This window comes from Cnephaeus nilssonii (genome assembly GCF_951640355.1).
Source record: "Cnephaeus nilssonii genome assembly, chromosome: 20".
In the NCBI taxonomy this organism is placed as follows: domain Eukaryota; kingdom Metazoa; phylum Chordata; class Mammalia; order Chiroptera; family Vespertilionidae; genus Cnephaeus; species Cnephaeus nilssonii.
Genome location: NC_137091.1, coordinates 47,588,545 through 47,605,921, shown reverse-complemented (window position 1 = coordinate 47,605,921; position 17,377 = coordinate 47,588,545). Strand labels below are relative to the sequence as shown.

Below are 17,377 nucleotides of genomic sequence, written 5' to 3'. Positions count from 1 at the left end.
AAACTATAAAGTGTGGTCCCAGTGCCCCAGAATGAATTCATGTCCAGTTGTCCTCTCTTCTCAAGAGTGAACGTCAATGCCACAAACAGCACTTGCAAAGTCTGAGGCATGAAATTCATCCCAGTGGATGGGATCACGGCCTGACACCCCAAATGTGGGTGAAGGTGCAGAGACCCAGCCCGAATGACTGAGGTCTCCTGAGGGTTAAAACTCCAATCTGGGATCAAAGGGAAGGCAGTTAAACTGTTGCCAAGTCTCAGAGAAGGTTCCATCGGAGACACTGCTGAAGGTGACAAATAACAGCGTTGCCCTGAACACAGGGAGGGAGGCCCAGGGTAAGTGCCCTGAGATGTAAAGGGAATGGGAGGAAACGCATAACTGCAACCATGGAAACAGGAGCTGCAGCTGAGCCACCCTGGTCCTCACCCTGTACCTGCTCCAGTGAAGGTGCTCATCAGTGGTAGAGACTGTGTCTGACGCTGGAGAAAATAATGGTTAAAATCCAGCCCCTTGAATCTGACACTTGTCTGTGGTGTAAACTTGGGGAACCTACTTCATTTCTGTATTTAAAAAATATATATATATATATATATTTTATTGATTTTTTACAAAGTGGAAGGGAAAGGGACAGAGAGTTAGAAACATCGAGGAGAGAGAAACATCAATCAGCTGCCTCCTGCACACCCCTCACCGGGGATGTGCCCGCAACCAAGGCACATGCCCCTGACCAGAATCGAACCCGGGACCCTTCAGTCCACAGGCCGATGCTCCATCCATTGAGCCAAATTGGCCAGGGCTCATTTCTCGAATACTGAATTTTTTTCAGCAAAATTAGTTTCCACGTTTTATTTTATTGATTTCAGAGGAAGGGAGAGGGAGAGATAGAAACATCAATGATGAGAGAAAATCACTGATTGGCTGCCTGCAACCCAGGCATGTGCCTTGGCCGGAATCGAACCTGGGACGTTTCAGTCCGCAGGCTGACGCTCTATCCATTGAGCCAAACCAGCTAGGGCAGTTTTCACTTCTTAGGTTGTTGTGAGAATGAAAAGAGAAAATGCTCAAAAAGCTCACGCTGGAATCCTGGCAAAAAACAAGCACTCCGTGTTACTTTTATTGATCTTCAAAGGCCAAAGCAAGCTCCACCATCAGCTTCATGTCACGTTCAGCCAACCGAGACTCAGGGAGCTCTAGGAGTCACCGGGAGATTCCCAGGTTGGGACCCCGTACTGAGACCTCAGCGCCCGCAGCACCTGCTTCCTTGCAGGTGGGACATCAGGTTCTTAAAAGCCACTTTTCTTCCTATAACATACAAAGGCGCTTGTGGGCATTGCGGGAGGGGTGCCTGGCCTGGGAATGTCTGTGCAGGCAGAGGTAGGAGTTGCTCAAGTCAACACAGGCTGCGGCTGCTTTGCTGAAACAAGAAATCTTATCTCTTCACCTCCAAGGAAACACACCTTACGCTTGTTTTACGCAGGAGAAACCAGAAACCCAGACCAGAGAGAGGCGTCGTTTCTCTGCGAGTCCAGGGATATTTGAGAATCCGAAGCTCAAATCCAGGATGCCTGACCCAGGGCACAGGGAGTCTGATCACTGCCCTCCTATTTCCCTCTGCACTGGCTTTGGGACTCCAAAGCATCTGGCCTCCTTTGACACACGTTCCAAGCCAAGAACGCCCACGAGCGGAAACCAGGAAAATGGGAGAACACGACAAAGCAAGGGCTTGTGGCGTTATCGGATGACTGGTCTTCTGAAAGCGATGGAGAAGGTCAGTAGTGTGGGTTAAAAGTAGTGTTCATTGCGTGGTGTATAGCATTAAAAAATTAAAAGATATTAATCCAATACAAAAAAACATTTATTTTATAAAGCAAAAAAGGCACAAAATGAGTGAAATCCCAACATCCATGTTTGCTGTCCCACTTCCCTTTTGTTAAGGAAAATTGCCAAAACTCATACCAGATTCGGCAGAACAATTAACCAGACATTTTACTACGGATACAGGGGTAGCAAATACACATCTAAAAAAAGGCAGCTCCTAGTTCCGAACAAATCAGAGAACAGAGTTCGCTTCCCTGCTCCAATGAGGATGGTGACTGATGCCACCTGTGGACACCTTATGGGTGGTACAGGTGACATTGCTTCAGCAACAGACACATGCAAGGACATAGATCTGGCAGGACATCTGGGTAAATTAGAAAGTGCAACATACACACACATGCTTTTCACACAAGTTTATAGGGAATCTCCCTACTTTTGATATTTGAATGTATGAGATTCAAGTCAGACAAATAGAGTTTCCTATAGTATTGTTAAGACTGACCTTAAAAACCGTACACTTCCTATACATATACAACCTTCCTCCCATGTGAAGCCTTATGTGCAGAATAAGGTTAGAATTTGGGGTACAAAATTTGCCACGTTAACTACACTCCTAAGTTCTTTCTCTAGTGTGAACTCGCTGGTGAGAACGAAGGCTTAGGATACTGGTAAAAGTTTTTCCACATTCAATGCACGCATAAGGGCCTTGTCTGGTGTGAATTCTCTGATGATAATGAAGGGTTTGGTTCTTGGTAAAAGATTTCCCACATTCACTGCACTCATAAGGCCTTTCTCCAGTGTGAAATCTCTGATGATAACGGAGGCCACTGCTACTGATAAAAGATTTCCCACATTCACGGCACACGTAAGGCCTTTCTCTAGTGTGAACTCTCTGGTGACTCCGAAGGGAATAGAGCATGGAAAAAGATTCCCCACATTCACTGCACTCATAAGGCTTTTCCCCTGTATGAAATCTCCGATGATTACGAAGGCTATAAATTGTGGTAAAGGACTTGCCACATTCACTGCACTCGTAAGGTCTTTCTCCCGTGTGAACACTGTGATGGCGCCGAAGATAATGGATCATGGTAAAAGTTTTCCCACATTCGCTGCACTCATAAGGCCTTTCTCCTGTGTGAACTATCTGATGACGACGAAGGCATCTAATCATGGTAAAAGTTTTCCCACATTCACTGCACTGATAAGGTCTTTCTCCTGTGTGAAATCTCTGATGATAACGGAGGCTACTACTACAGGCAAAAGACTTCCCACATTCACTGCACTCATAAGGCCTTTCTCCTCTGTGACGTCTCTGATGGTAACTAAGGCCAGCGCTACCGGTGAAAGATTTCCCACATTCACTGCACTTATAGGGCTTTTCTCCTGTGTGAAATCTCTGATGATGACGAAAGCCAGTGCTAGTGGCAAAACATTTCCCACATTCAGGGCACTTATAAGGCTTTTCACCAGTGTGAACTCTCAGATGAATACGAAGGGAGTCGATCCTGCTAAAAGATTTCCCACATTCACTGCACTTATAGGGCCTTTCTCCAGTGTGAACCCTCTGATGATAAAGGAGACCAGTGCTACCAGTATAAGATTTCCCACATTCACTGCACTCAAAGGGCTTTTCTCCAGTGTGAAGTCTCTGGTGATAAAGAAAACTGGAAATTCTGGTAAAACACTTTCCACATTCATGGCACACTAAACGCTGTCTTCTCTTGTCTTGAACAAATGTGTGTTGGCGGCCAATCGCTCTCTTATATTCTTTCCTGGTGTGATCATTTTTCCTACTTTGAAAAGTCATGGCAGACATCGATATTCCATCTGACTTATCCCCGGTCTGAGTAGCCTTTTGGTGGAGATGTCCTGACCCCATAAGGATGCCCGGCCCAACCTCCCCGCAGGTAACATGCTTCTGAGACACGTCGAAATTGCAGCCCTCTGCAAGTGAGATCCTGTCCACACCGCTAAGGGAATGCTTCTCTCTCATATGTTGCTCCTGGTCCTGGTGAAATTTTGTACTGACATAAAATCGTTTTGCGCATGCCCCACACGTCAGCAGTATCTGGCTGCGCTGTGTTCCCTGTAGGTCAGTAATGTGGAAGATTTTTCTCAAGACTGGCCCACAACCTTCACAGGGGTGGCTCTTCCGGGAAGACAAGGCTACCTTGGGATTTCTTGCCTGTGACACTCTTACAGAAATTTTCTGCTCAGTCCGTGCCTGCACATTCTCTGCTCCACAGCAGCAACCTGAACAAAAGGAAACGCTGGTAAAGTACATGTTGATCTTAGGGGGAAGGAATATCCTCAAATAACACAAACGTTTAGCTGTCACAGCTAGGCATGATTTTCAAGACAAGTGAGTTAGTGAGTTAAGACTCTGAGGGAAAGGCTGTTATACATTACTTGACCCCAAAGGTCAACCAATGGTGGAGACCTCACCAAGGGAGGGACGTGAGCATATGACAGGACACTAAGAGAAGAGGCAAGGTGCACTAGAAGAGAGGCAGAGTCCACTAGTTGTTTCTTCTTTTTTTTTTATAATATATTTTTATTGTTTTCAGATAGGGAGGGAGGGAGGGGGAGGGGAAGGGGGAGGAGGAGGGGGGAGAGAGAGAGAGAGAGAGAGAGAGAGAGAGAGAGAGAGAGAGAAACATCAATAATGGGAGAAAATCATCAATCAGCTGCATTCTCCCCCCCACCCCCTGCTACCCTGCTACTGGGGATTGATCCTGCAACCCCGGCATGTGCCCTGACCAGGAATGAAATTGTGACCTCCTGGTTCCTAGGTCGATGCTCAACAATTAAGCTACACTGGCCGGGCCACTAGCTGATTCTTCATAACGCCTTCCTGTGGGAGATTTCATGCTGGCGATGAGAGTTTGTGTAGAATAACTTGAATGTGCTCAATCCCATAAAAAAAACACAGTATTAAAGCACATGATGTTCAAGGTCAATATAATGACACATGCACACTCCAAGGCTCTGCAGGCATGGACCAAGGTTAGAAGGCATTCAAGAGAGACCTGTGGGGTAAATGGTTGAGGTGCATCATTTAGAGGTGAAGATTATCCACGTGCTGGGAATCTCAGTAGAAACGATAAATATTGAGACTGAGTAGTTAGTTGGCAAAGTGTCAACAATCAGGAAGAACAAGTAGAATGGAGTGGGGAACTGGCAATGGTAATAAAATACTGGTGAACAAATTTGGTTCCTAGTTATGACTTAACAAAGTCCTGGCATCAATTCCTCTCCAATAGCTCTTCTACCTGGCAAGACTGCCACTGGGTCCACCTGCCATGGATGGAGTCATGTTTCTCCTGTGACGCACAAATGATTCTTCCCCTGAAACCCCAGTTGAGCCATTACATGGGATTATAAAAATCCTAAAAGAAAACCTAAAGAGCTGGATGGCCAGCACTGTGTATAACAAAGCATAAAAGTACCACCGTAAAAACAAACAAACAAACAAACAAACAAACAAACAAAAACTTATGTGAGTGACACCAGGAATATGGCAGAAGAATTCATCTCCTCCCAATACAACAGTACAAGTAGAGAGCTATCCATGAACAAAGATAACATAGGAGATGGGAATTAGCACCCAATAAAGACAAAGAGCAATGCAGAAGAGCAAAAATGGGAAAACTGCATAGAAAGGATTGGGAAGACTGGTTGAGCAAATATATTTGAAGATGGCTATGGTAAAAAACAAGGGTTGGAATTACCTCTATCAGCCACTGACGCTAGTGGCCTGTTCTATAGAAAACACTGGAAATTTTTGTTTTAAAAAAACCACAAAAGCTCATATAACATCTGTGTGAACTCCCCACAACACATCAAAGGACTCTATAGTTTGATGGCATGAACTATAAAATAAATCCCTTTGGCCACAACCTACTCTAGAAAAGAGACAAAAATCAGTATACCTCAGCAGTATTTTCCACCACAGACTCCAAGACCCTCAATTGTCATGGAAAAAAATTGCTGCCAAATCCATTGTGGACTCTTACATTGTTGTTATGAGCTCAGTTCATAGGACATCAAGAAGGCAAGGCTGTTGAACCTGTTCTCAAGATCAAAACAACACCTCTCCCAGCCAACACCCTTGATTCCACAGGCAGATAAATCTGTTTCTCACGGCCAGAATGGGCCCCTAAGTCTGAAAGGAATAAAAAGGTAACTGCTTCATCAAATGTAGAGACAGCAACACGGGTCTGAAACAAATACTAAAAACAAAGACACCACCAAGACAACATAATAATTTTCCACTAATCAGTACAAAACTAATGGAGATCTATGTATAGCCTGAGGAGGAATCCAAAATATTTACTTTTAAAAACAACTGTGAGCTATAAGAAAACACAAATAGAATCAACATAATAAAAATACCAACACAGAAGCAAAAGGAGAATATCAGATAGAAATCATAAAAAAAAAAAAAAAAAAAAAGAAAGAAACAGCTGAAACCGGTTTGGCTCAGTGGATAGAGCGTCAGCCTGCGGACTGAAAGGTCCCAGGTTTGATTCTGGTCAAGGGCACGTACCTTGGTTGCGGGCACATCCCCAGTGGGAGGTGTGCAGGAGGCAGCTGATCGATGTTTCTCTCTCATCAATATTTCTAGCTCTCTATCCCTCTCCCTTCCTCTCTGTAAAAAAAAAAAAAAAAAAAAAGCAAAAGAAACAAATGCTGGAGTTGACAAATTACAATGACAAAGACAAGGGTAATCATAGAATGATAAAGAAGTCAATTCATTAAGAGAATAACAATATTAAGTATTATGCACTGAACAACATAGCAACTAAGTATATTAAGAAAATAATATCAGCTCTGGCTGCTTTGGCTCAGTGGACAGAGCGTTGGCCTTCGGACTGAAGAGTCCCGGGTTCGATTCCAGTCAAGGGCACATGCCTGGGTACGGGCTCAATCACAAGTGGGGAGCGTGCAGGAGGCAACCAATCAACGATTCTCTCTCATCATTGATGTTTCTATCTCTATCCCTCTCCCTTCCTCTCTGAAATCAATAAAAATATTAAAAAAAAGAAAGAAGATAATATTAGATCTGAAGGCAGAAAAAGAAACCCAATATTAGTAGGTACATTGCCACTTCAACAATAGGTACATCATGCCATCCAAAAGCAATAAGGAATAACTGAAGTTTGACTACACTTTAGAGCAAAGGGAAGTAATGAATATATACGGAACATACCATCCAAATTCTTGTCAAGCCCACATGAAGCATTCTCTACATTAGGTGAAAAAATAAGTCTCAAACTTTGAGAAGAAATCATGTTGAGTATCACAATGTATGAAAGCAAAAATCAATTGTAGTTTCAAGAAAGCTGGAAAATTCACATATACATGAAACTAACACACTCCTAAATAATCAGTGGGTCAAAGACAAAACAAACACACACAAAGAGAACTCAAAATTAGATAAAGGCAAAGGAAACAGAAGCACAATTTACCAAAACTTGTGTATAAAATGCATGAAATGCAATTCTAAGAGGAAATTTTATAGAGATAAATGCTTATATTAAGAAAAAAGATCTCATATGAACAATCTAATATTGCACCTCAGAAAACTAGAAACACAAGAATGAAAACCCAAAGCTAGCAAAGAAAAAAACAACACAATATATATTAGGACAAATATAAACAAAATAGAGATAAGATAAAAGAATATCATAACTAAGCTATTTTATTAAAATATAAACAAAATTGGCAAATCTTTAGCTAGACTAAAACAAAAGAAACCAGACTGAATACAGCCACATCAAAATTACAACTATAATACAGAACAACCATCATTCAAATCCACCTGAAGCTGGCTGAATGGAAGTCCTACGAAAGAAAAAAGCACATTGAGACTTGTAGGAGGGGCAGAGGCCTGGAAGGGGCTGGTCCGACACCCATGTTTTTTTAATCAGGATATCTCGGTTGCAGAGGCCCCCTATGAGGAGCAAGGGGTACGAGACCCCCAGTCCAGGGTTGCAGAGCTGGGAAGGGAAGTCCTTGGAACATCAGGCTGTAAAAACAAGTGGGGATTGTGGCTGAGTGATATGGAGGTTGATGGAGACCCAGGTGTTCACCTTAAAGGGCCGGAGCACAAACTTGGACACAATCCTTCTGAGCTCCAGTGTAGCGTGGATTTGGGGGATCCTGGGACATACAGGGAGGAAGTGGATTATCCAGCATTGGTGCAAGAACTCGGGGGCGGTTTTCCCCCAGACAGGGGTGCTCACATGGGTCACTGTTCCTGTGATTCCCACTTCCCAGGGATAACTGGCAGCCATATCTGAGTCTTCATCAATTTGGCTCACACTATTAACTCTGCCCTGGTGATGCCCTGAGACCCCACTCCATCCAATGTGCAGCGCCACCCAAGCTGTTTGCAGCTGCTCTTCCATATGAAAAGCCTATTCTGGCTAAGGCCTCAGACTGTCCTAAAAACTCTTAAACAAGCAGCAACTGGAGTCAGCATACCCCAAAACTATCAATAAAACACCCAAGACCCAGCAATAGCACCAGGGTAGCACCTGCCTTGCTTCACAGCTTGGCCTCACCTGGGCACTTCTTAGCCCAATACAAATAGCAGCCACCTGCAGATCTCTTTGTAGTTCCTTCCAGGTGGCCTGAGGCAGAGGCTGATTTTGCACCTCCCTGGAGGCCCCAGAGCCAGTGCCCCCGGTGGACAGCTTCAGACCATACCAGATTATAACTCTACACATTCAGGAGTGACATACTCAAGAGGCAGACTGAGTGAGCACCAAAGCCCCACCGAAACAAGTCCTGCTCCCTAGGGGTATTTCTTGCACAGCACCTCCATTGTAGACATAGCTGATCTTCACAGCCAATTGATCTTCACAGCTAGAGGCCAATTCCTTCCAGTGATGCCAACAGCAATCAAGGCTCAACTACAACAAGAGTGTGCACACAGCCCACATGGGTGCACCTAGAGTGCCCAGCTCAGGTGACTGGGGAGGCTGAACCACTGGGTCCCATAGGACACCTATTACACAAGGCCACTCTTCCAATTCCAGGAGACATAGCAGGTTTACCCAATACATAGAAATAAACACAGGGAAACAGCCAAAATGTGGAGACAAAGAAACGTGTCACAAATGAAAGAAATAGAGGCAAGCAAGCGAATGGACATAGAGTTCAAAACAAAGGCTATAAGGTTATTCAAGGATCTTAATGAGGGCTTCAAGGGACTTAAGCGAGACTTTCAAGGATCTTAGTGAGAACATCTAATATATAAAAGGCCAGGGTTGTAACGAATGATCACGACCGAAGGCTGACCAACCCGGAAGTTCTTCAGTCAGTGCTGGGTTGCCAGGGCGACCCAGCATTGACTGCCTAGGGGGCTGAGACCCAGAGAAGGGGCAGGGTCTGATCCGAAGCCTCAGTCACAGCTGTTGATCAGCACTTGCCTCTCTCTTTCGCTCCCTCTTTCTTTCTGGGCTTTGCCAGCAACTGCTTTTCTTTCTCTCCCGGCCTCCACTGGGGGCTGCTGTTAAGCCCCACCTCTTTGATCAGGCCCAGAAATAGGTCTGGAGATGCTGACTGGCATAGGAACCGACCAATCAGAACCAAATGTGGGTGCTATGAAAAACCAATGGCTGTCTAGGAGGTGGAGCTTTTGGTGCTGACTGGCATAGGAACCAACCAATCAGAACCAAATGTAGGTGCTGTGAAGAATCAATGGCTGTCTAGGAGGCGGAGCGTTTGACACTGACTGGCATAGGAACCAACCAATCAGAACCAAATTGGCCAGCAGAGGAGGGCAGTTGGGGGCAACCAGATTGGGAGGGGAGGGCAGTTGGGGGTGAGATCAGGACGGCAGGGGAGGGCCATTGGGGGCGAGATCAGGCTGGCAGGGGAGGGCAGTTGGGGGCAACTAGGCCGGCGGGAGAGGGCAGTTAGGGGTGACCAGGCTGGCAAGGAGAAGCAATTAGGGGCGATCAGACAGGCAGGCAGGTGAGCAGTTAGGAGCCAGCAGTCTCAGACTGTGAGAGGGATGTCCCACAGGGATCGGGCCTAAACCGGCAGTCAGACATCCCCCAAGGGGTCCCCAGTTGGAGAGGGTGTAGGCTAAACTGAGGGAACCCCCCCCCATGCACAAATTCCATGCACCAGGCCTCTAGTCAAAGACATAAAAAAAAAAGATAGTAAGAAATTAAGCATACACTAATAGAAATGAAGAATAATTTACAGGGATTCAACAGTAGAGGATTCTGAGAATCAAATCAACGATTTGAAATATGAGGAAGCAAAAAACACCCAACCAGAAGAGCAAAAATAAATAAGTAAAAAATAATAAAAAAATATGAAGATAGTGTAAAAAGCTCCTGGGACAACTTCAAGCATACCATCATGGGGGTGCCAGAAAAAAGAGAGAGAGCAGGATATTGAAAATCTATTTGAAGAAATAATGTCAGAAAACTTTCCCTACCTGGTGAAAAATAACTTACAAGTCCAGGATGCACAAAGAGTCCCAAACAAGAAAAACTTAAAGAGGACCACACCAAGACACATCATAATTATAATGCCAAGGGAAAAAGACAAAGAGAGAATCTTAAAAGCAGCAAGAAAAGCAGCTAGTTACCTACAAGGGAGTGCCCATGTGACTATCAGCTGATTTCTCAACAGAAACTTTGCAGCCTGAAGGGAGGGGCAAGAAATATTCAAAGCAGGCGTCCTCAAACTACGGCCCGCAGGCCACATGCAGGTGTTTTTGCCATTTTGTTTTTTTACTTCCAAATAAGATATGTGCAGTGTGCATAGGAATTTGTTCATAGTTTTTTTTAAACTATACTCCAGCCCTCCAACCGTCTTAGGGACAGTGAACTGGCCCCCTGTTTAAAAGGTTTGAGGACCCCTGAGTCAAAGTGATGAATATCAAGAACCTACAACCAAGATTACTCTACCCAGCAAAGCTCTCATTTAGAATTGAGGGTCAGATAAAGAGCTTCACAGATAAGAAAAAGCTAAAGGAGTTCATCACCACCAAACCACTTCTACATAAAATGTTGAAGGTTATTCTTTAAGAAGAGGAAGAGGAAGAAGAATAATGAAGAAAGGATGAAGAAAAAGTCTGAACAATAAAATGGCAATAAACATATCTATCAACAATTGAATCTTAAAATCAAAATTAACAAGAAATCTAATGAACAAAATAAACTGGTGAATAAAATAGAATCAGAGGCACGGAAACATAGAACAGACTGATGAATCTCAGAGGGAAGGGGTGGGGGATGGGAAGAGATCAATCAAAGATATTATATGCATTACCTATGGAAACAGACAAAACGATGGTGAAGATGTGAGGTGGGGCAGGAACCGATGAAGAGAAGCAATGGGGGGAGAGAATGGGAAACATCTATAATACTTTCAACAACTAAGATTTTTAAAAAGAAACAGAAAAAAAATGGTTTCAACACTAAAAAAATTAAAAATAAAAAATAAAATAAATTTTAAAAGATTACAACTCAGCCCTGGCCAGTGTGGCTGAGTTGGCTGAGTGTTATCCCATGCACCAAAAGGTTGCCTATTACGTTCTTGGTCAGGGCAAATGCTGGGTGTGCAGGTTCCATCCCTGGTAGGGGGCATACAGGACAGGCAGGAAATCAATGTTTTGCTCTCACTTCCATGTTTCTCACTATCCCTCTCCCTCTTTTTCTAAAAATCAATGTCAAAATCTTAAAAACCAAAAAACAGCATAGTTCAAATTAGCTAGAAGCTTTTATTTAAAAAAAAGAAAAAAAAAAAAGAAAAAAGATATCACACCCGACACTATGAAACACAAGGCATCATAAGAGATGTAAGATGATGTGACCCTACATAGAGAAAAATATGAAGTTCCCACTATGAGCTTCTGAAATTAATAAACAAATTCAAGCTCTGGCCAGGTGGTTCAATCAGTGAAAGTGTGGTCCCAATACCCTGAGGTTGTGGGTTTGATCTCCTTTCAGGACAAACACAGAGGACAGCCAATGAATGCATAGATCAGTGGAACAGCAGGTCAAAGTTTCCTTCTCTATTTCTGTCTATCTCTGTCTCACTTCCTTTCTCTAAAATTAATAAAAATTCTAAAGAAAAAATAAATTTGGAAAGGTTACAGGATGTAAAAATCAACACACAAACATCAGTGTCATTTCTACACATTAACAATAAATTCTTTGATAGAGAAATGAAGAAAGTAATCAAGTTTGCAATAGGATCAACAATAAAATGCTCAGAAAAAATTCCACCAAAATGGTGAAAGGTCTGTACATTGAACACAAGACAGTGATGAAAAAAATGGAAGAAAACACAAACAAATGGAAAGACATCTGTGCTTTAGGATCTGGAATTTAATACCCTTTTAATGTCTATACTACCCAAAGCAATCTACAGATTAAGTGCAATCCCGATGATAATTCCAATGGTATTTTACAAAGAAATAAAAACAGAATCTTGAACTGTAAGGAACCAAAAGACCTGGAATAGCAAAAGCAAACTTGAGCAAGAACTAACCTGGTGGCATCAAACTTCCTGACTTCAATCTATTACAAAGCCAAAGAAACCAAACAGTGTGATACTGGAATAAACACAGAAACACAGACCAACAGAACAGAACAGAGAAGACAGAAAAAAAACCCAGGCACATACATTCAAGTATCCTTTGACAAAAACCAGAATACACACAAGAAAGAAAAGAGAGTTTTTTCACTGAATGGTGCTGGTAAAAATGCATAATCACAGGTAACACAACAAAACTGGACACCACTGATAAAAATGAACTCAAACTGCATAAAATAATTAAATGACAATCCCAAAACTTAAAACTACTTCAAGACAACCCAGAGAAAAAGCTTTGGACATGACTTTCTGGATGTGACACCAACCACCAGGCAAAATGGCAAAACTAAACAGTCTGGACAACAAAAAATGAAAAAGCGTCTTCACATCACAGCAGCAATTAACAAAATGAAATTAAAAGGCAATCTACAGGATGGGAGAAAATACAAGTCATATGAACATACTGTTTGGAGATATTGTGGATTCAGTTCAGATATCCACAGTAAAGCGAATATAGAGATACCGACAGTCACAAAAATATTTGGAGTTCCTATCTATACTAATAAAAGAATAATATGCTAATTAGACCAGGTCAACTGGACATCTTCCGGACGTCCGACTTCCTTCTGGACAAAGCCACGGTGGCCAGGCCGAGGCAGAGGTGGTTAGGGGGCGATTAGGCCAGGAGGGGAGCAGTTAGGGGGTGACGAGGCTGGCAGGGGGGGCAGTTAGGGAGTGGCCAGGCCCAGGGGAGCAGTTAGGGGGCAATTGGGCTGGCAAGTTGAGGCAGTTAGGGGCAATAAGGCAGGCAGGTAGAGTGGTTAGGGGCAATCAGGCAGGCTGGCAGGATAACAGTTAGGGGGCAATCAGGCTGGCAAGCAGAGGCAGTTAGGGACGATCAGTCAGGCACATAGATTGGTTAGGAACGATCAGGCAGGCTGGCAGGGGAGCAGTTAGGAGGTGGCCAGCCAGCAGAATCGGGGGGGGGGGGCAGTTAGGGGGCGGCCAGGCCAGAAGAGGCAGGGGGGCAGTTAGGGAGGGACCAGGCCGACAGGGGAGAAGGTAAGGGATGAGCAGGTTGGCAGGGGACCAGTTAGGGGGCGATCAGGCCGGCAAGCAGATGCACTTCGGGGCAATCAGGCAGGCAGGTAGAGTGGTTAAGGCTATCAGGCCGGCTGGCGGGGCGGGGGGGGGGGGCAGTTAGGGAGCAGCCAGGCTGGTAGGGGGCAATAAGGAGGTTGCCAGGCCAGCAGGGGTGGGGCAATTAGGAGGGCAACCAGGCCTGCAGGGGGGCAGTAAGGAGACGACCAGGCTGGCAGGGGACCAGTTAGGGGGCGATCCAGCCAGCAAGCAGAGGCAGTTAGGGGTGATCAGACAGGCAAGTAGAGTGGTTAAGGGCAATGAGGCAGGCTGGCAGGGGAGCAGTTAGGGCATGATCAGGCCAGCACGGGGGCAGTTAGAGGGTGACTAGGTCGGCATTGGGCCATTAGGGGGCAGCCAGGCCAGAAGGGTGCCAGTTAGGGTAAGACCAGGCCAGTTAGGGGATGAGCAGGCTGGCAGGGGACCAGTTAGGGGGCGATCAGGCCAGCGAGCAGATGCAGTTAAGGGCAATCAGGCAGGCAGGTAGAGAGGTTAGGGGCGATCAGGCAGGATTGCAGAGGCAGTTAGGAGCGATCAGGCCCGCAAGCAGAGGCGTTTAGGAGTGATAAGCAAGCAGGCAAGCGAGTGGTAGGAGCCAGAGATCCTGGATTGCGAGAGGGATGTCCGACTGCCAATTTAGGATCCATCCCTGTGGGTCCCCCGATGGGTCCCAGATTGGAGGTTGCAGGCTGGGCTGAGGGACCATCCCCCCACCGTGCATAAATTTCATGCACCAGGCCTCTAGTCTATATATATAAAAGTCTAAACAACTATTATGACTGAATGACCTGAATGAACCATTGGATCAACCAGCCGACCAGTCGCTATGACGTGTACTGACCACCAGGGGGAAGACGCTCAATACAGCAGCTGCTCCCTGGTGGTCAGTGCACTCCCATAGCCAACCTCCTCCAGCTAGCAAACCCCTGCAGTCCCTCCCCTGGCTGGCCATGCGCTGATTGGGGGGACCCCACCCGAGGAAGAATTCATGTACCCAACCTCTAATTAAATAATTAAGACATGTTTACACTATACTACAGGCTAATAAAAACACAAATACTGCCCTAGCCAGTTTGGCTCAGTGGATAGAGCATCTGCCTGTGGACCAAAGGGTCCTGGATTCGATTCTGATCAAGGGCACATGCCCGGGCTGTGGGCTTGATCCCTAGTAGGGGGCATGCAGGAGGCAGCCAATCAAGGATTCTCTCTCATCATTGATGTTTCTATCTCTCTCTCCCTCTCCTTCCCTCTCTGAAATCAATTAAAAAAAATATTTAGAGGCCCTGACCGGTTTGGCTCAGTGGATAGAGCGTTGGCCTGTGGACTGAAGGGTCCCAGGTTCGATTCCAGTCAAGGGCATGTACCTTGGTTGTGAGCACATAACCAGTGGGGGGTGTGCAGGAGGCAGCTGATTGATGTTTCTCTCTCATAGATGTTCCTAACTCTCTCTCCCTCTCCCTTCATCTCTGTAAGAAATCAATAAAATATATATATTTTTTTAAAAATTAAAAAAAAAACACACCCATACAAATACTCTGAGTGAAAAATACTTTATTAGTAAAGAATGACAAGCTCAGGGAAATTCAAAGACCTAAAGTAAACTTTCTAACTAAAAGCAGTTCATAACAGGTAGATATGTCCTAAGCCAGAATATTCACCGACAAAAGTCAATCTTTACCTTAATCAAGCCTGTCTATTGTCTTTTGCATCTATGATAACTTACCTTTTTTTGGGGTATCTCAGTGCACAACAAATGCATCATAGCAGAGACTATACTTTTATTGCTATTTTCATCTTATTAATATTGATTATTAGCTATCCTTACCCAACTATATAAAAGATTTATCATTTTACTTTTTATCCGATTCCAGAAGTAACCCCGCTTTGCTCTCTTCTGCCTCAATATATCACCAATGAATTTCATGTAACCCACCTATGTCTGCTCTCTTGATTGTAATCTATATATATAAAAGCCTAAGCAACCATTAAGACCAAGAGACTAGAACGACCAGAATGACTGGTCAACCAGTCGCTATGATGCACACTGACCACCTGGGGGCAGACGCTCAATGCAGGAGCTGTCCCCTGGTGGTCAGTGCTCTCCCAGGGACAGTCTGACATCCCCCAGAGGGTCCTGGATTGCGAGAGGGCACAGGCCAGTCTGAGGGACCCAACTCATGCACGAATCCGTGCACTGGGCCTCTAGTGTTTTAAATAAAGTGCAAAACTGCAATTCTCTGGAGCATTATATCAATGCCTTCAGATTTTGCTTCCTAGCAACTGTTGAAAGTTTGGACCAAATGAACTCAAAAAAATTATTTCCAGGTTTGAATATTTCTTATGTTCACACTGGTAAACAGCACCTGAGTCAGCCAGAAAGATGGCCACACAAAACCTCCTGAATTCAGGATTGCCAAAAAACGTTGAATTTGTAAAAACAAAAATCCTACACAGCCTGGCTGTGGTGGTTAAAAGAATTGAGTGTCGTCCCATGGACCAACAGGTCCCAGGTTCGATTCCCAGTCAGGTCCCATGCCTGGGTTGCTGGCTCCATCCACAGTAGGGGGCATGCAGGAGGCAGCCAATCAATGATTTTTTCTCAATATTGATGTTCCAATCTATCTCTCCCTCTCCCATCTTCTCTGAAATCCATAAAAATATATTCAAAAGAGAACAAAACAAAAACCCCTCAAAATACCTGCAAAGCACAACTAAGCACATCCAAAATGGTGAGCCAGTAGCTGTTTGTAATAAATAATTAATATATAAAATATAGAAGGTATTCAACGGAGACATTAGCCAAAAAATATGGTTAAAAAGCAAGCTAAGGATATAGAGGCAATTTTCCCCAAAATATGTACAAATGACCAACAGGAATATAAAAAATGCTTTTCCTCACTAATCAAGGAGGAATCCATTAGGTTCCCGTCACAATAACAACCCCAAATCCCTCCCTAGGAGTTCAGTACAGGAGGTATTGTGATTGCAGAAAAAGAAAAGGGCAGAGCAAACAAACCAGGCCTACCAAGAACAGCAAGGGCCAAAAAAACTTGAAAGTCAAGCAGTGAGGACAGAGCACATCCTGGGTAAAGGGGCATGAGGATATGGAATGTCAAGCCCAGGTCATTGGAGAGAGTAAGGGTCTTACCCAGGGAGGATGCAAGTTCAAAGTTCTCCAGCATCACATTCAGGTACAGCTGTCTCTGACCCTCATCAAGGAGGCTCCATTCCTCCCTGGAGAAGTACAGGGCAATGTCCTCAAAGGTCACGCCAACCTGTCAGAATGGAGACAATTGATTATTCAGGATTTTTTTATTTTATTTTAGTTGTAATTCCAATTTGGTCCTGGGACTGTGTCTGGGTAGCATCTACTTACTCCGCAGCCATTTTTAAACTCCCAGAATTGAGACTACTGAGACCAAAGCTGTCTTTCTGAGAACCCACAATCCTACTCCTTACATAGCTTCCCTGCCCTCAACCTCCTCCAGGGCTCCCCAGTTTAGTGTGGACACCAAGCCCTAATGCCAGTGCAGAATGATCTCTTATCACAGTCCCATTACTCACTGTTACTGCCCTCAGGTACAGCAGAGGGTCTGGGGCCTGGGAGGGCATGCATCTAAGCTCTGGGCCATGCCTGCAGGGCCCCAGCCTTCCTGCCAAGCTAGTCTCACAGATCATGCCTCCAGGACGAAACCAAACCAGGGCTTAGGCTTCCCCCTTATGTCTCCACCCCAGGTCCCCAGCACCATCAGCTCACACGTCCTCTTTCTCTAGATGTGCTCACCACTGTGTAATGTCTTCTTTCTTCAGACCCCAAGTTCACTCCCTCAGCTCTGTCCTCTTCCTACTC

The 17,377-nt window shown here is 44.7% G+C and overlaps 1 protein-coding gene across 2 annotated transcripts in view; it reads right to left on the bottom strand.

The window, feature by feature from the left end:
* Window positions 1–876: 876 nt before the first annotated feature.
* The window catches only part of LOC307116662 (uncharacterized protein), a 34,633-nt gene continuing 18,132 nt past the window's right edge, over window positions 877–17,377 (bottom strand). For both annotated transcript variants that reach the window (XM_079800808.1, XM_079800809.1), the window contains 2 exons: window positions 16,676–16,802; window positions 877–4,071 (listed from right to left, as the gene is read on the bottom strand). In XM_079800808.1, the coding sequence (XP_079656934.1) occupies window positions 2,432–4,071; window positions 16,676–16,802 (1,767 nt within the window). In that variant the 3' untranslated portion in view covers window positions 877–2,431. The remainder of the gene's footprint in view (window positions 4,072–16,675; window positions 16,803–17,377) is intronic.